Source organism: Anser brachyrhynchus (assembly GCF_964034855.1).
Source record: "Anser brachyrhynchus genome assembly, chromosome: 5".
Taxonomy (NCBI): Eukaryota; Metazoa; Chordata; class Aves; order Anseriformes; family Anatidae; genus Anser; species Anser brachyrhynchus.
In genome coordinates, this window is record NC_137699.1 from 13,939,884 (window position 1) to 13,959,217 (window position 19,334).

Here is a 19,334-nt window from a genome sequence, read left to right on the forward strand (position 1 = left end):
TCTAGCCCGCAGATTTTTAAGCAGGAACACAGAACCGATGTCTCCTCAATCGAGCAAAAGCTACCATTCATAAAAAGGGGGTCGTGTAGAGCTGAAAGACGAAGACACAGCGCTAGAGACCGATCAAATGTGAAGGCTAGCCTCTATTTTTTGGCCTGGGAATATTTATATTGTTCTATCTAAAATGTGATTATTTGGGAATTACGTTCCACAGACGTCCCTTTCACCCCACACTCTTGATTACATTTGCTTTATTTCTGTCCACCATTCGGGGAGGGGGGCGATAACACACCTAGATGAATCAATTTGGAAGGTAACAGCTGTCTCACAAGAAATGCACACGGTATCTTACCATCAAGCATTAGGGGGAGACGTATGTTAAAGCGATTTAGAAATCGTTGAGTGCTTTATTTGCATCGGCTGTCTCGCAATAGGTGCTCGCGTTAAAGACTCAAGGAAAAGCTCGGAAGGCACTCCCTTTCCCCTCCTGCTTCTAAATAAAGCAACAGCCACTGACGCCTTCTATATTTCACTCTGAGCCCTTGAAAACTTGCAGTGTTTTCCCTAGTGGAAAACTCCCAGATCTTCCTATATAAACGAGGCCGCCAGGAAGCCTCCTTAAATGTCCCAGCCCCAGCCGAGGTGCCGCGCCGCCTCCCCACGGGAGGCTCGGAGTCCTCCCGCTGGAGGACGGGGTCGGGGAGGCAGAGGAAGCACCGGTGGGTGCAGCGTGGGCTGGACGCGGCATGGCGCACGGGGGCCGGCCGCTGTCCTTGTCGCACGCCTGGGCCACAGCTGGCACGGCTCCTGCTGAGCGGCCGAGGTTTGGGTGCTCCCAAGGTCCTCGCCACAATCCGCCCACCTCTTGCCCACAGCCCCCTGCCAAACAACGGGGCCACGGGGCTCTTCAGCTCTTCCCAGCCCCAGCATGGAGAAAAGGAAGCTCGGAGGAGTTTCCATCCCTCGTCCATAGATGCAACACTACAAAAGCATCCACCGACTCTGGAAAGCAGCAGCCGCAACAGGTCGGACCCCTCCGGACCCCTCGTTGACCCTATGAGCCTCCTGCCCCATCCCTCCTTTTCTGTTCGCCGCTCTCCCACACGCACGCCTCTGGACGCCCTACCCTTGCAGCTCTCCTGTCTCGACTCACGGCAGCTTCCTGATTAGAACGCCTTACAGCTTCCCCCAGGGGAACGGACACTGGACATGGCCTCCAGCAGCGCCCCCCACTCCTCTGAGCGTGGACGGGGGGCCTGCCGTTGCTCTTCTCTTTTCTGGCCCAAGAGAACCCCTGGCACCTTTTAGAAGCCAGGCATGAGGAAGAGCACAGGAGGTTGTTCTTACCACCACCTCTGCACAGGCTGACCAGGGTATCTTGACCCGGCTGACCAGAACCCGTGTGCCTCCCCTAGGACGAGGCCAGGCAGGCAGTGCTGCCCCACAAGAGACAGGGCATTTATGCAGGCCTCACCACACGAATGGGGCCAGCTGGGGCACGGCACAGCCCCGTGCTGCCACCACTGGGGAAACTAACCAGTCCCTCCAGGAAAGACCACCCCCCAAAAACTAACGCGCTGCTGAATTAGGGAACACCTTCACCCCAAAAATGACCACCACGGCTAGAGGAAGTAGCTTGCATCAAAGTTATCAAGGCACACCATAAAGGGAAGAAATACATCAAATTGTGTTAATTACATATCATAATCACTGTCCTTTCTTTTATTAAAAAAATAAAGATATTTCAAGAATGAACGCAAGGCTTCAGACTGCAGAAAACCCACAGCTAGCAAGACGACACACGGGACAGACTGAACACTTAGTTATGATCAACATCCCTTGCTTAGATACAAGTCATAGTGCTAAAATATATACCAATTTCCTCAGACTATCTTAAAACAATATGTATTTATAAAACGCAATACATTTTTTACTCAAACCTACTTTCCCTATTTGTACAGAATTTGTGCTGAAAGCAAGCAAGTTCAGTAAGTTTTAGAACCAAAAAAACTGCAAGGAGATGAATTCTGTGTTAGTTTATGAGAGACATGGTTTCGATCCAAATGGAAACAAGTTAGTCTATACTGGTATGTCACACTAACATTTCCCTGAACAAATACATTATTTTCACATGTTGGCAAGGCAATGCTTGCTATGAGAACCTCCACATTTTGCTTTTAACCACCACCAGCGACAGCGTGGAAGCGACGGATCCAGCTGGGGTGAGATCCCTCCGTAACTCCGCAGAGCTGGCAGCTAGAAAATCCACCTCTTTCTCTGTAAACCACGAGAGTTTTGCTGAGATGACTTCTGGATGAACAGATTCCCCCACCCCCATTTTCGACACCAGAGAACATCAGGATTTCAGTTAACAAAACGAAGGTTTAGATATAGTCCAGCACAACTGGCCCGTCCCCAAGGATGAGGCCAGGGAAGAAGAGCACTGAAACTACGGTGTATGGACTGGCTGAAAGTTTTGCTTCCTGCAAGGCACTCCGTACCTAGCAGATCAATACGAGACGTAGCACCATCCCAGATGTTGAAAAGAGCTTGTGGGAGCCCACCAGCAAGGCCTCCACAGCCACTCGCTGCACCCCAGAGGACAGCCTGGATGTCGCCCGCCCCGCTGCGGGCAAATTGAGACGGCTCAGGGCAGGGCCGAGCAGCAGCGCGAACACGGAGGCCCCAAAGGTCGGAGCGAGCAGGCAAAGCAGGCTAGAATTGGCAAAAATCGGGAAAGGTGAAGAAACAATCCAGCAAATGGAGGATCTGGGGTCAGAATTTAGGAACCGACAGAGGTGCGGAGTGTGTGCAGAACACACGCTGCTTCCTGCCACCCCAGCGAGACAGCCACCACTGCGCAGGAAGAGCTGCCTCAGCCTGGGCCGCACAGCGGTCTCCCACCCTCTTTGGGACAGACCACTGAGTCATGAGAGAAGTGTGAGAGAACTGGGGGAGAGACAGATGCAGGGAGGGCACCATAAAAATAAAAAAACAAGGACAGGAAGCAATGGGACAGGCACCGTTTTCCTGAGGCTCTGCTTTCCAGGACATCCCATCTCCAGCTTTAAGAGCTGCTGCACAAGAGGTCTGTTTCAAAACCTGCAGCCAAGCTCCAGGATTTCAGGTGTCAACACCTCCTGCTGAGGGCACAGGAGTAAGTCGGAAGCTCAGCAGAAAAGTCTGCATACGGCCTGTATCCAGTGTTAGCTGGAGAGGGGCTTCTGTCGTGGATCAGATTTTCAGCTCTGCCAGTGATTCATCCTGTGGGTGACTGTACTGCTCTACTCCTCTAGGAATCTGGGAAGTTGCACAGATTTCATAAAATATTACATTAACGTTAAGTAATCAGGAGACAAAACCCCAACAGATTCAAGGTAGAAGAACCCTTTTGCACAATTATACATACTACACGGCCAAACTAAAGAAGCCAAGAAACCCTATTTCTAGCATTTTCACGTATTAATGTACTTAAAGTGTTCTCCTTTACTCTAGGAACCCAGGTTTCCTAAAGCCTATCAATAAATGATCAACAGAAGTCATCTGAAGTTATGAGCAGCAACCCTAAGTCTATTCAGGCGAGCGTTTAATACACGCAACATGAGATGCTCTGCCCACGAGCTTCTCTGCTTATGTTCATACCTAGTCCTGAAGAATGACATTTGGCCTTTCTGTTAGAAGCATTAGGAAAGATTTTCTCACTGCCACCCCTTCCGCAGCAGGGTGTCCCCAGCCCCACGGATTGGGAGTGACCCTCGGGACTCCCCACACAGGCACGCGTTCACCAATTGCCTCCAACGCCCAGCACAGCTCAGTGTGACTGACTGCTGGAGCTACCTGAGAGTCACCTCCATGCTACTCTGCACAAAGCAATTTCTTCTCTTCCACCTGTTCAGGCGGGTGCTTCACGTGTCATCCGTCCCAAGGGGAGGGAAGCACGCTGGCCAACAAAGTGTCATAAAGAAAGCGAAGCAAGTTACTACCCTAGCCCACTTCCTTGCCTAAGTTCTCTAGTTTCAAGGAACGGGTTTCCATTAGAAGCATTCATACTTTATAACATACAGAAGGTTGAAGGGAATAAGCCAGCTTCAACTAACACAGCTATTCATCCCCTGGGCTAATAACCAACCCCACAAGCACTTCTCCCAGGCTATCAGAGATGGGTGGTCCTTCCCCCTTAATGCAAACAGCATCCGCCCTCTACTCACCACAACCCCTTTTTGGGGTGGAGAGACCATGCTACAGCATTGAACTCCCCCTCACATGCACCTGTTCCTGCAGCTAACTACGGCAAAGCCCGCCCGTACTCTGAGGTAAGCTCCCCAGTGGCATTACTTCTGCCTTGCTGAAGCATCCCGTCCAGGCCTCACTTGAAAAACGAAAAGCGTATCTCAAAGCAGCAGCAGGACGGAAATGCACCGAGCTCAGCTCCGGCGATGCAGACGAGCGGGGCTGGCGCCGTGGGTGGCAGTGACTGCACGTAAGCATGTGGCCCGAACAGGAGCTGGCGCAGGCCCAGCAGTGACTTGCCGAAGCCTGTCCGCAGGGAGGCAGCAGAACTGGAGACGGGACGCGGCCGTCTGGGTGCTGAGCGCTGGCTCTGCCCCGTATCCGCGCGCAAAAAGGAGCGCTTGGCGAGTGTTGAGCAATCCCACCGAGCAGACATTTTAAGCAGGCAGAAACGGCAAGCGCAAAGTGCACCTAAATGGAGCAATAAAAAAAAAAAAACAGGCAGCAAAATCTCAGAAAACAGGCTCCGGTACGCCTCGCTCCTGTCTACTGTCCAGCAAGCGAGCCAGCCCCCGTAAAGCAGCAGGGAGCCCCTCCGAGAGCCGGCCGGGTCTCAGCAGGATCAGTGCACGGCACCAGCTGCTGGGCCCGGACAGAGCTCGAGGGTCAGAGAGCCCAGCTCCACCGCGCCTGCTTGGCCGCACGCAGGGAAGGCCGGGGAGACACTGGCAGAAATCGCCTAAATTAGAGGCTGAGGGCCGGTCTGATCGCTGGGAGAGAGCTGGATGATCGGCAACACAGGAGAACGCATGGCAAATGGGAAAAGAAGAAAAAGCCATATGTGCTAGAGCACAGCCCTTGTGGGAAGCTCAGACAGGATTAGGAGGCTTGCAGCAGATTGTTTCTAGAGGCACGTTTTAGTGCAGTAACCCTTCGTAAGCGCCTTGCAAACAACCCTACAAGAACACAGTAACGTGCTCCCGTCTGCGTGTTTGACTTGTGCTGTCACGACCAGGAGTTACAAGCAAGCTGCTGTGTTTTCACGTGTTTGTAGCATTACTTTTGGGGCTGACAAGTGCCACGCTTTATTTCAGACTAGCACACAAGTGTTTGCAGAGCACCTATTACTGTGAGCATTACAGAAACATCTCTCGCCACAGATCCGAAGCGCTGGAGACGATAAACCCCTGAGCAAGTGATTCTGCTGAAGCACGAGAGAGAGCAAAGCTCCCCGCACACCAGCCAAGCTTCCAGGTGCAGGGAAAAGGGGGAGTGTCAGCGAGCCTCTCCTCTCACAGCCTGCAGAGAGCAGTGCTAGCAGTGCTGACACCCGCTTCGTTTCCCCGGCCTCATCACACACTGCGCCGGGCTGGCCGCTTTCGTCTGCAGCAGCGACTTACGAGGGGGTCTGCCAACTGCCGTTGCACAGCGCCAAGGCCCTGCAAAGCATGACTGCACTCGTTTGTGCAAGCGGTTGAAATTTATTTTCAGAAAACGAAAAAAGTAAACACGAACAAACCATTCCGGTAACAGAGCTTCGTTTCACATAATGCTAAGGAGCTTGAAACTGATATTGCTTGCAAAAGCTGTTCTCCGAGTTATCAACAAGTTACTACCTGGCTAGCGCTCTAGTCAGGGCTTAAGTGAATGTGCTTTGTAAGGACTTCCTAAATCGTCACTAAAATGACTTATCCCCAGAGTTATTTTACTATGGTTATCCCAAGAACTTAATGATCGGGGTCTGCTCTATAAGCCACTGTTTCCGGGGCCTACAGGAAGCATATTCGTACAGATGAAATCTAATTCAAACTCTTTACAAGCACAAAATCCAGCTTGTCACTTCTTCGCCTTCATGTAAGCATCACATCATATTACGTACGATAATAAGATCATTGTTAAGGTCTTTTTAGAGCTTGCTCCTACCCCAGCTTCCTAGTCACTCAGAGCTTGGGAATCACCCAGCACTTTCTTGGTTTTTAAAGGACCTAGCTGTTAAGACATTGCTGTCTACCCCACTGCTCGTATACCCAGTTACATCTGTTTTTCACATCTTCTTTAGCAGCCCCCCAGAAATCACTGCTTTTAGATGCTGGACCACGCATAGCAAAGCCCAGCCCTGGTAAGCAGAAGCCAGCAAGGACAGGTAGGGAGCGGTCACCCACCCCCGCTGCTGCTGAAGGACGGGCTTGCTCAGCACTCGCACAGGAAAAGAACAGCTTAAGACTGAAGGTGGGGTTTTTGTCTAAAAATAAGTTACAGAAAGACAGAGGCAGTTGCGAGCACCGTCCTGGTGAATGGTCTCTTCCAAGTTCTTTTTTAAGAAATCTAGAGCGAGTTGCCCACATTTGGTTATTTTTGCACATTAATGAATAACCTCCAAGAAGCTAATTAAGGCAGGCTCATCTTTGCGAGCGTTTGTTGGCCCCAATACAACTGCACAGCTGTATTCGCCACATGAGAAGGCATCACCACGAACAGGACGCTGCAATCACCCAGCGCCTGAGCACCGCTCAGCGTGGTTTGCATGGAAGGCGCCGGGGAAGAGCAGCACGCTTTGCTAAGCCGCTGTGAGGCCTGGAAGACAACCAGACTTTTCCTTGCGTGGCCAAGTAAACGGCCAGAATAAACTTCGCCTCCAGTTCACACGCCACTTCTGGTGCAAGAAAGTGAAAGCAGAAGTCACTTCTCGTTACAAGCTTCGCAATTTTGAGCCGGGAAAAGAAAAGATAAAGTTTGTCCCGGGACCCCTGGTTCCGAGCGGGAGGTTGGAGGGGAGGCCTCCCGAGCTCCCTCTAGACGGAAGCACCACGGGACCTCGACTTCATTTCACCATTTACCGACGAGAGAAAGCTTTTTGTTTGTTCTTTGTCCCCCCCATCTTACCCAGGAAGAAGAGGCGGCTTCCTAAAACAACAGCAAGTCCCCGTGGCCCCAGAGGGGGCCAGGAGGGGACCCCGGGGCTGGGGTCCAACCCCACGGGGCTGCCCGGGAGGGGAAGGCGAGGCACGGCCCCGTCCCTGCCGGGCCACCGCGGCGGCTCCTCGGCACGGCGCCGGCACCAGGCCCGGGGGCTGCTTCGCCGGAGCGCTTCCCAGGCGAGGGGAGCGCTGCTCCCGGCCGCCGGGAGCGATTCACGGGGGGAAGCAGGGCACGGAGCGGCCGGCCAGGAACTTTCCCCGCACTCCTCACACCGCGCCCGCAGACCCCACGCGCACACGGCGCCCCCGGCACGGGGGAACGCGGGGAGCCCCGAGCCCAGCCAAGGGCGAACGCACGGAGAGGGGGGGGGGAAAAAAAGAGAAGAGCTTCCTACGGGTTGGGGGGAGCTTTTGTGGGGCTCTCCCGAGCCGGGCACGGCGGGGGCGCCGGGAGCGTGCACACCGGCCCCGGAAGGGGAGGGCCGGGGGGCAGCAGGGGAAGGGGCGCTTCTCCAGAGGGGGCTCTGGGCTCCCTACAGGCGCCCTCCAGCAGGGGCAGCGCCTTGGGGGCACGAGGGGGGTCCCCAAAACCCTTCCCCAGCCCCCCCCCCGCCGACCGTTACCCGCCCCCCCCGCCCGCACTCACCTGCCCACGCGCCCAGGGCCGGCCCCAGCGCGGCGCGGCCGGCGCCGACCCCCCAGACGCGCAGGGCGCCCAGCAGGCCGAGCGCGCCCCGCAGCGCCGCGTAGAGCGCGCCCAGCGCGCCCACCCACCAGAGCAGCCCCGCGGCCGGCCCCATGCCGCCGGGCGCCGCCAGCCCAATGGGCCCTGCCGGCCACCGCCGCCCCGCAGCCGCCGCCGGGCCCGCCCCCGCGCGGCCGCCATTGGCTGAGCCGCCGCTCGGCCCCCGCCGTCGCCGGGCAACGCCGCCGGCCCCGCCCGCCGCGCCGGGAGGGAGGGGGGAGGCAGAGAGCGGCCGCGCGCCCCCGTACTACTTGCGGCCCGAGTACCCGCGTGGTCGGCACGGCTCCCGCGCCGCCATTGGCCGGCGGAGGTGGCCGTCAGGCGGAGGCCGCGCTGCGGTTGGCCCTCCGGCACGGGGGCCTCGCGGGATTGGCGGGTAGGGGAGCCTCTCCTCCCGCCCCCCTTGACGTCATATGAGCCCATTCATAAAATGCTCAGGCTCCGCCTCGCCCCCGGACGCGGGCCCAGGGCCCCCCCCCGCCGCCCCCTGCCCCTTAGCGCGGGGTGCGGGGGGGCTCGGCAAGGCCCTGCCTCGGCCGGGTGTCCCCCCCCCGGCACCCCGAGGCCCCCCCGGCCGTGGCACCGCGCTGCCGAGCCGCCCCCGGGTCCTTTCCGGGGTGCCCTTGGGCTGCTGCAGCGGGGGGGACACCCCTGGGGCGTGTGGGGTGGTCACCAAGCGCCAGGGGAACGGAACCGCAAAAAAAAAAGAGATTAAAACAGGCTTTGGGAGGTTCACCCGTTTTGTTAGTTTAATGAAAATAAATGCTTTTTACATCTGTTACATAAACATAGGTACACGGTGGTTTTTCACTCAAAAAATACATGTACAAAAAATACACTATTTTCCCCCAGAAAGCTCACCTCTTGCTACCCCTTTTCGACCAGTGCCCTTTGCTAGGCCTAAATCCTGCACTCTACACGAGGAAAATTCCCAGAGCCCTCACCAAGTGTTTGCCTCATGTGACAACGGCCACAGGCAGGACTCGATTACGGGTGCAGAACTGCTGGAAATTTTTCGTTTTCCTTCCATTCCATACAAGCCCTTCCTGAATGTGTAGACCTTGTTTAATCCGCGTGGAGAATATCTGCATTTTTGCATGGACATGTGGGAGCTGGAGAGCAACAACTTTGTTACGGTAACAGAGAAGAACACAGAAAACCAGAGGGAGAACCTAGCTTCAGTTCCCATGGGGAACACAGTGCAACTGCAGGTTGTCGGGAAGCACGAGTTTGCTGCGCTCACACTGCACGGTTGCTTTTCTTCACACAGGAGTTCTCAAACTGCTTGCAGGATACTGGCACACCGCTGGTTCTCATTCTTCTGCCTTCCAGAGGACAACACAACGAGGGGACAGGATACTGCAAAAGCATCTGCAAAGAGAAAAGGAAGCGGTTCAGAAAGGTTCAGGAAGAGACCTGCTCCAAGTCAAGACAAACACCAGCTCGGGTGAGGGATGGAAGGGAACGGTACCACCAGGGTCACCACAGTGTGGAGAACAGCAGTGGACTGGAAGAGGCTGGAAGAAAGGAGACGGGCACTGGGCAGCCCACGGAAGCGCTGCATGTCCATGTAGGTTGCATTTACCACGGGGATGCTGCCACTCACAAAGGGGTCAGAACTTGGGGTGCTACGGAAAGACCTGCTGGCCTCTGTCAGAGCCCACTGTCTTCTCTTATACTGTCTGCTGCCCACAGTACTGCTGTCGTGCTGCTCCCCAGACCTCGTCTGAAAAACCTTCTTGTTGTGGGTCAGGAGAGAACCTGCCCCACTGTTCTCCCAGGGAACCAATAAATCCCTTGACAGAGAAGCACAAATACAGCAAGGCACTCCTCAAAAAAAAAAAGAAAGTGTTAAAAAATAATAATGGTTATTCAACAGCATTGCCATTTTTTATGCTGTTCTGTTCAGAAAGAAAGGCAGTCCTCTGAGAGGCTTACAGTCTACATTTAGACAAAGATGAGTCACAGGCAGCAGGGAAAGGGACTCACTGGAAGGGAAAGAATTATACAAAGGTCAAGTGAGGGGTTTTAGATCTCTTGCTTAAGGTCATCATACATTCCTGGGAAACAGGCATATCCCCCTTTCCAGGGTTCATCCTGGTCTTCCCACAGACCTGTTCTCACTCCCCACCAGCTGCTGCAGAGCCTAAAGGAGCACCCAGACAGCTGTGCTGATCAAACCCACAGACATTTTGAATGTGCTCGCACATCAACATGCACGCACATGTGTACGAGTACCTTGCCAAGGCCCCTGAGATCCACGCTTCCACACCACCGTTTATCAGTCCAGGCATGAAGTCAGATGACTGCAGATGCAATCTTGTTCAGGGTTGCAGTGATGCAAGCGCAAGTCAACCCCCAACCCAGCTACACTGCTCCCATTGCTCCATCACATGGATGGTGGCCAAACTCTATGGCAGATCACAAGAGAGATAAAAGAGAAAGAAATTAGGAAAACTAAAGGAGCAGGTACATGCCTGAGTAAAAAAGCAACAGTAAACAAAAATGAAAATAAGGACGCAGAGCTACAGACAGGAAGAAATCAAAAGATGTAAAGAAGACAAGAAGGAGAAATAGAACAAAGATAAAAGTGCAGCCAGTAATTAGAGACGTTCAATTTTTACCGTCGCTATTTCCTAAAACTTTGTGCCACGTGAGTACCCCACAAGCGGTCCCACACCTGGGTGAGATCTCATTCCAGCACCTCACACGTGCCTGCTCCCTCCCGCCCCGCTCTCGCAGCACCGAGGAGAGGCCTTGCCGCAAGCTCCGTAGCAGGGAAGCGCTGCCACCGCCACCACCGCTGCCACCAGCGCTGCCACCACCAGCACCGCCGCTGCCACCGGTCTCGGCACGCAGGAGGCCGGAGCTGGCGCTCGTTCCTCACCCGGCTCTGGCGCCATCCACCCCGCAGGGACACTGAGAAAGGAGCGGGGACCGCCGGTTATCCGGGATGTGTCACTTTTCCTGCCGCTGAGAAGAAGTAGAGTCATTTGTTTCACTAAGTGGCGTTCTTGTACCCAGCACTAATTTAATCCCTTTACAAATACGTTTTTCACTCTAGCAAGTCAAGTGCAGCTCTCTCTCCTGTACAGTCATCCTGCTCTTGTGCCTCTGCTACCATTACTCACACACATCGCAGTGAGGCCACATCCAGCACAGGGCTAGCACTGCAGTGTTGCCTTGCCCAAACCCAGAGCTCCGAATTAAGACCCCCTGCCTCAGGGTGTGAAGCAGCAGAGAAGAGTATCCAACACGGGGATCCAACCAACCCGGGAAGTGAAAAACTCTCTATGTGAACCAGCTGGACACGTCCACAGATCTCTCAAGACACTTCAAATAGCAGTGAATCCTAACTCGGGGTTGAAGCAAGATACCTTGGCTTGGGATTCCCAATCCTGAGCCCTTCCATAGGCCCCTACTCCACCCCCCTTGCAGCGCTCACCGTACGCCTCCCAGCCCACACACCAGTCAGCGCTCACCTAGGTGCTCAAAGCTCAGCTTTCCCCTCTGCCCGAGCATGTCCGTACCAGCCGAACGTGGGCGAGGTGAGGTCCCTCCTGCCCGAGCTGTTCCACAGCACCCACGGATAATCACCCATCCGTCAGCCTAAGCGAGGACAGGGAAAGCCAGCGGGATCGGAGAGACTGGGGTGCTGGAGGTAGCTTTCTCGTCCCTGTCCCATACGTAAACCTCAAGCACTCATTAAGGCAGCAGTCATTAAAGCACTTATTATGGGCAGCGCTGGAAGCAGGTATCCGCATGACCCTCCTCACCCCTCGTGTGCTCCCAGAGGGAACAGGGCCGTGGGGATCTGTTTGACTCGGCTGGCTCTGAGCCCGCACGGCACCCATGGGCCTAGCGCCAGGCACCAAGCACCCGTGGAGAAGGAAGGGGCGCCCGGCCCTGCCGGGCCCTCAGCAGCCACGGAAGAGCAGATCGCCCCTGCTCTGCAGGGCTGTCGGGTGCAGGGCGGCTGACAGGGGCAGTCTGAGGGAAACGGACACAACTAGTGACACGAAGGGCCACACTAAGTAGGCAAAGGAGCACCGCTGTTGATTTCAACGTTTCTCTAATCCTGCAACTGAACACTTTTGGCTGCAGTTTCTATTGGAAGGACAGGAACCTGCCAACACAAGTCAGCAACACAAGTCCTTGAAACCAAGTCATCCAGGCTTTGGGGGGTTACCATACCGTGTAACAACTACACATTGCTTCTTCTTTCTTAAATAAAACCGAGGCACCAGGAACATACCCTTGTGCGTTAGGGATTAACATCCCTGATTTCTCAACAACTGATCACTCCAGATAAATGTGGCAGTGACAGCTAAATAGAAACTAAAGCAGGATAGTTGTCTGTGTGTTAACCAGTCAAGTCTAGACTGTAAATTTAACATGTCACACAGGTGCACATGGGTCTTTACAAGAAGATCTGTTCAATTCCTCTTACAACGAATAGAAAACAATATAAATGACGCTATAAACTTCTAGCACTTTATACAGGGATTTTTTACTTTTACTTACTCTCGATTAACAGGCAAGCTCAGCAGCCTCTCATAAAGGCTCTGTATTCTCCTTTTTGTTGCCATTCTCTGTTCAGAGTTCCCAAAAATTATTAAAATGGAGAGCTGCAGATCCCCTCCTCATGCAACACTGGAAAAGGTTTGAGCAGAACGTGCACGTGCAGGTTTTTGGTCTTGTTTTTAGTTTTGGTTTGGTCTTGTTTTTAGTTTTGGTTTGGGTTGGTTTGTTTGGTTTTTTAAGCCACCAGCAATGCTGGAAATCAAGTAAGTACTTCTTCAAAAGAATTGTACTAGTTGTGCATGCTGCAAGCCCAAGTGCAGAACGTGTTTATTGGAGAGACAGGGTATGGGCCACGGCAACAGAAGATTAACCTTCCTCAATCCTACAGCCCACTGAAGTGTATTGATTTTGAGCTGAAAATATCATCTGTAGAAACAAAATACTGTGTTCTCATTGTCTAATCCTTGATGTCTCCGCTATCCAGTTTCGCAACTGTAGATAAGTGATACAGACACTTGTCCACATGAAGTGAACAAAGTTCAGGAATGCGTGTCCCTCACGCCACTGCCAACACGCAATGTCACCTTGCATGCTGCATTCACTTTCAGCCCCAGATGATGGACTACATTTGATAATAAACCTTTGTCTCCTCAACTATAACCTATTGTTCACCCACCGCACTGTATTATATACACTCATCCCTCTTTCACTGGATCCTTTTGTGGAGTGTACTGAATGCAGAGTTGTGCCTACAGCCCTCCTCCCACCCCCGACCAACGCAACCGATGTCTCTGAGGGGCTCTGTCTAGCACAAGCTGGTTCCTATCTGCGGGACAGGAAAACACACAGCATTTCCTCCCCTCCACGCACCTACTTCCCCCCTCCCGTGTTCCAGTGGACTAGCTTTGTCACTATATTCTTTAGAAAAAATCCTTCTTCCTTGGGCGCCTCCTCCAAGGTCCGTTTGCTGGATAGTTCTGGTGCCCCCACCGTAACCTGGTACCTCCAGAAGATTCTGTCTGGGCCACTCCCAGCATTTCACGAGCATGAATTATGCTTTGAAGAATGCCCCTGAAGAGTGATGGTTCGAAGTGAGGAAACGGGAACAAAGAGTTAACGAGGGCACTACTAGGAACAGAAGAAAAAAAACGTTGCATATCCTTAACACCCAGTTATGCTCCCCTCCCCTAATTCTGGCTTCCACATTTCCCAGAGATTTCTACCAGTGAATTTTAACCATTTGAACCCAGCTGGCCTGCTGCAGGAGCGCCTGGTGGGGCAGACCCCACGTGGCAGTGGCGGGGGGGGCCTTCCTGGGACAGCCCCGCGGCAGCACCCTGCCCTGCAGCGCTCAGAGATGGCAGGGGCAGCAACGGAGGTCTTCTCACGGGTGGCACCCGGGCAGGTGGCTTGGGGGCTGAACCTGAGCTTTAGGTGCTGAGAAGACACCGAGATGCTCCAGTTTGTCCTTCAGGGATGGTGAGAGGAGAAGCAGTATCAAAGGGCGATAAGATGTTGGGGAATTTATGGTATTGCCCTGCTCAGATGGGCGAGGTCTGTCTTCTCTAACTGAAATATTCTTTGTGCACTACGGTGGGACAGCAAAACTCATTTCACATTCGTATTTTAAATCGAGCTGTCATTTCCCTGAATACCAGAATAAGAATAGTAGCGATCGTTTGGCCTCCTTCCACAGAAACACTTGAGACAGAAATGACCACCACCACTCTGGAACAAGTGCAAACAATATTTTTATCTTACTTATTAGTTATTCTGCTTTGATTAAATTTCAAGGTAAGTTTCTGCATAAGAAGGCACTGCAGAAAAAGTAGCTCCAAGAGATGTCATTTCCTTCCTAAGATTTTCACAAGTTGGAGAGAGACCGAGGGAATGCCAAACTGCATTTTTCTCTTCTTGCTATTTCTGTTCCTGTAGATGCTGCTATAACAACAACATCCGACAGCTTTTGTAGCAACTATACGATCATTTTAGGGGGTTCTGAGCTATTTTTTCCTACGGAAGGAGCTTATAGGGGACCTGATCATTACCTCTCCTTTGTTTTTTTCATTCTGAGAATAAGAGGAAGTGAACTACATAATAAGGCAGGAGACACCGTAAAAATGCCCCCATGCAGAAGACCACCTATTCAGGTGGCATGAATCACCCATACTTGTCTCGATAAACCAGCAAAAGAATGGATTTGTTCTACTCTTAATAACAGTATCAACGCCTTATCTTTAATATTAAAACATTACCTTCTGTTCCTGTTTTGATTTCATTATTGAATAATGTGGATGTAATTACCAGCCTTATTACACACACGCTTCTCACTAATAAATTCGCTCCTCCGACCAGTTGTATTCCAAAAGGTGCACTACGGCATGAGAGAATGAAAATAACTGCTGACATTTGTGAAAGTGCCTTTTTTATGCAGTGGAAAGACAGCCTTGTAGGATGACACGGGCACATCAGGTCAGAAAATTTCCTTTTGCTGTATTCCCGGAATTACAGTGGGAAAGACCATGACTTCCTTCTAATGCAAAAAGGTCAAGAGAAGAAAAGGAGAAAGCATATGCTATGGTAGGTATGTATTTCTTTAGAAAATCAAACTTAAGATGGAAGAGAAAAATCTTTCAGGAATCCAAGTTAAATAATGACCAAGAACATTTCATTCCATACTCACAGAATCACTTTACAGTCACATTTCTGCCCTGTAAGCTTCAAGTTTCTGTCTGCAGCTCACACGCTGCCATCTATTATAGGGAAAGTGTGCAAGAAACCATTTAGAGATAATATTTCTTTTCTTTGTCTTCCCAGTCTTTCATTCCATCTCCTACCAGATGAGCCTTCCATTTTCACATGACTTGTTCACCTCTAGGGGGATGAAGGAAGTTTAATCCCTATAATCCATTCACTACTCTGTTTCGGCAACTAGAAGAAGTGCCACTGGTAGCACTTAATGCATGTGTTGATGATTAGATTGATTCCATCGGTTAGTTTTCTATTGACCATTGAATGGAAAGTTACCTCCTTAAAACAAATTCTTTCTCTCTCTGAATAACCGGAGACAGTTGTGGACTGAAAGATAAAATAAGAAAGGATGGCTGAGCAGTGACTGTGTATTTCCCTGCTTTGTGGGAATTTTCTGAATTTCCCAAATAGTGACGTCAGGAAAAAATCTAAAATGTCTGCCTGGGCTATGGCAGCCTTGCTCAGAAAACAATGTTCTTAGATTTTAAGATTCTTCTGTTAATTCTTCAGTGCTGCGCTAAGTACTATGTGTAAAAACTACTGAGTCTAAGAACAAAAGCAGAAAAAAGATACAAGGCCTCAGGTAACATCCCAAGGGAGCTGATTATACACGCATTTGTGAACGCAATACTGTCTTGCCCTAGATGACTTCAAGCTTTTCATTTAAATACTTTCCTAAAAGTTGTTCCATGAAAACATCTACAAATAGCACATCCAGGGACAAAGAAGTCCTGCAGTGCTGTGCGAGTACACCTTCAGCCATTATTTGATATACAACATGTCCAAAGCGTACGGAAACTCCAAATGTTGATGGCAGCAGGGTAAGAAACATGGCTTCTTTTCTGCCAGCACAATTCAAAACATACATGAGATGTACTTGATAGCGAACGGTTTAGTGGGTGATACTGGTGGCAGAGAGATGGTTGGACCAGATGATCGTGGAGGTCTTCTCCAACCGTTATGATTCCATGAATATAACTGAACTCTTCTGCTGATGGTAAGGGTCCGAAAGAAAGTAACGTGATTAATGGAAAAGGAAACCAGGATGACAAAGAACAACATTTTCAAAATGGGCCCAACGCAAAAGTACACATCCATCTCATGATCCATTTTGCTGATATAAAACAGCACAGGAGATGGGATATCCAGGATTGTTGAGTCAAACTCCCTACCACTCTGCAGAACCACATGCTGACGTTCTTTTGTGAATTTACCAAACTTCATTTTAAAAGAAATTTAGATTTCTATCTCGTTTGAAACCTCTCCAGAATATCTGTGGCCTGATAGTTAAAACTTTTATTGTAATTTCCAGCAAATCATGTTTATTAACCCTTTCACATGCATCTTGTCTTAGCTTGCTTACACTAACCTTGAGCTCACATAGCTCTTTTCCTCCCATATATAAAAAAAAAAAAAAAACTGTGTAATTGTCAACTTTGGATCTTTCAGGAAATGGTCTCTCTATTCCTCTTAACATCCATGTAATCCTTTTCTGCATCTGTTCAATCCATCTGTTCGGAACAGTTTACCTGAATGTGGGTGATCAGCTGGGCTCCGGATAAGGTCTCACGAAAACCACACGCTTCAACAATATCTTCTATAGGTAGTGGAAGTCCCTCCCGTAATACATTCTAGGATACCACCTTATTTATTTATTTATTCTCTCAGCCACATCATATTAGCAGTATGCTATCATTCTGCTGCTGACTACTACACCACCTACTAATTCACTGCCAAACTGATGAGCTCTTCTAGGAGAGACTGTGATTAGCTTCTATTTGCATCAGCAAATCCCATCAAATTCTATTAATCTTAGCCTTACTTCATCTTGTTGGTACATGGATATTCCAATCCCACTCTCTATTGATGCCATCTCCCAGCTGTGTGTCATAAAATTTCCTTACTGCACTTCGACTTCTGCACAAGCGTCAGTAAGGAAAACACTACATAATTTCTGACACAGTCAAAAAAACTCAGATTGCAGCCTCCTTTCCATCAGTACATCCTCTTTCCATCTATTATCTCTCAATGCATTCCGAAGTTGCATTACAGTTTCATTAGTCCCAATTTTTTCCATTTTACAAATTTCCCCCCATGGTCCAATATCACTGTACCTGACAATAAAACATACTAGATCTACTGAATTTTCTCTGTCGAGAAAATCCTAACATAAAATAACAAGTTATTCTGGCACAATCTGTTTTTCCTAAAAATATGTTGCGTTTCATTGCGTTTTTCATTTATCTTTGTCTATTTCTTCCTTCAAAACCTGTGGATTATGGCTATGAGATTAGAAAACAGGTATTACAAACTCTGTCCTTCCGTTTGGCATCCTCAAGTATTTCCCACCCTTTACATGTAGTTTCCACTATTTATATGGTATTTAAAGTTACACACTTTTAGAAAGAGAATATATTCTATTTGCTGCGCTCATGTAATTCCACTGTTATTGAAATAAGAAAACAGAACCCAGTAAAATTGATTTTGGAATGAAGAACTAGAAAAGCAATGGTTCTTTTCAATTGTGAATAGAGTAGGCTATGCACTAAGAAGTTTAAAATATGTTACAACAGATCATAGACACTGGCGTTTTCTTTTATGGTATTTTATTTTGCTCTGGAATTGCTGATTTTGAATCTCAAATCATCTTCAACAGTTTAACTCTGCAAGTCCGAACAACCAGGGTACATAAAGCAGGCACACAGACTCTTATCCCATTTTGCGTACAACCAGCAGTTTCTTTTGGTAAGCAAAAGGACATTTGTTCTCCACTAGAACCATACCTTCCCTCAAAAAAACCCACATTTCTTTGCTGTCTTTCTACTGAGACTTACATCCATCCACATATACTTTAACAGCAATATTACAGATGGTGATTATTGGCAAAATATGGTGTACTTTCTGACACAAAGACTTCTGTAGAGTTCCTCCCATACCTCCTCTCAGACCTGAACTATGACATGCGCGACAGAACACAAAATTATGATGTACTCCCATTTTTCAGGTCATCTCAACATCTCTTCTTTTGCATGTAATCATTTACTAGTTAACTAATAATTTAGGCTTTCTTCCATGTTTCCAGAGGATTGTGATTACAATAAAATGAGACTGCCTAACAAAAATCTTTCCTATACCATTCCCATGAAGTGTTTAAACACGCTCAGCTTAAGTTCATTAAGCAATATTAAGTTCAGTTAACCGCTGATGCATGCAACAGTATCTTTCAAGATTTGCCTTCTAAGAACAAAGGGAAAAAGTTAAAGTTCAAGTCCATTTAAGATTAGTTTTACATACTTTTATTTCTCTTCCATTCCCACATAAAAAGAAGCTATCTCTAGCTAATGAACGGATTCCCTGAAAACACCAGAATGCTTAATGAGCACCTGATTTTGCCCTCTGGGCCTACTATTAATAAAAACCAAACAAACGTGTAATATTTTTCCTCCTCTTCCTTCCTTGCCCGTCTGGCGCTCTGGTAAAACAGCCCTGCTGCCGAGTCCCGGGAGCTTTGCAGATCTGTCCCTCCAGAACTCCAAGGCGCTTCACCTCCTGCACGGAGCTCGCTTCTTCCCTCTCGCATCGTTATTTTCGCTCAGCCTGTGCCCCCGTGGCTAGAACCTGCACACACACACACACACACACACATCCCTTCCCGAGCTCCGGGTGTCCCAGCACACGGCCTCCCCTCGGGCTGGTGCACGCCGAGCGGACCCGGGCGGCCGAGCTCCGGAGCCGGGGCCGCTCCCCGCTGCCCGCCGGGGCAGGACCGGGCCGGGCCGTGCCGGGCAGCGCGGGCAGGAGGCGGCCAGCCCGGCCCGGCCACCCCCGGGGGAAGGCGCAGAGCCGCCACTGACCTGCGGGCGCCCGGCCCGGCCGTGCCGTGCCGCGGGGGACAAAAGCAGCGCTCCCGCGGCGGCTCCGGCCGGGAGCCGGGCAGAGGCAGAGCCGGGCAGCCCGTCCCCACGGCCCCGCCACCCTCCGGGCCCCGCCGGCCGCCATGTCGGGCGGGCGCGGCCTTGTTCCGCCCGCTCCCGGCATGCCGCGGCGCCTACAACTCCCAGCCGCCCCCCGGCCGCCCGCCGTTAACCCTCTGCGGCGCCGAGGGGGCTCCGCAGCCGCCGCCGGCCCCTCGCCGCCCGCCCCGGGCCCCTCTTTTCTCCCTGCGG

General features: G+C 50.9%; 2 protein-coding genes across 3 annotated transcripts in view; both read right to left on the bottom strand.

Annotated features, from left to right (window-relative positions):
* The window catches only part of HSD17B12 (hydroxysteroid 17-beta dehydrogenase 12), a 76,185-nt gene extending 67,979 nt beyond the window's left edge, over window positions 1-8,206 (bottom strand). Inside the window, 3 exon segments of the mRNA XM_080594608.1 lie at window positions 7,795-8,083; window positions 8,086-8,160; window positions 8,162-8,206. Coding sequence (XP_080450734.1) covers window positions 7,795-8,083; window positions 8,086-8,160; window positions 8,162-8,191 — 394 coding nt within the window. The 5' untranslated portion in view covers window positions 8,192-8,206.
* Window positions 8,207-8,333: 127 nt separating this feature from the next.
* LOC308196092 (uncharacterized protein) overlaps window positions 8,334-19,334 on the bottom strand; it is a 98,314-nt gene continuing 87,313 nt past the window's right edge. The window contains exons 4-5 of one of the 2 annotated variants that reach the window (XR_013952063.1): window positions 10,132-10,304; window positions 8,334-9,264 (exon numbers count right to left, since the gene is read on the bottom strand). Coding sequence is in view for 1 of the 2 variants with exons in the window: in XM_080594617.1 (XP_080450743.1) it covers window positions 9,133-9,264 (132 nt within the window). In the remaining variant the exon portion in view is untranslated. The remainder of the gene's footprint in view (window positions 9,265-10,131; window positions 10,305-19,334) is intronic. The other variant, XM_080594617.1, reaches the window with a different exon arrangement.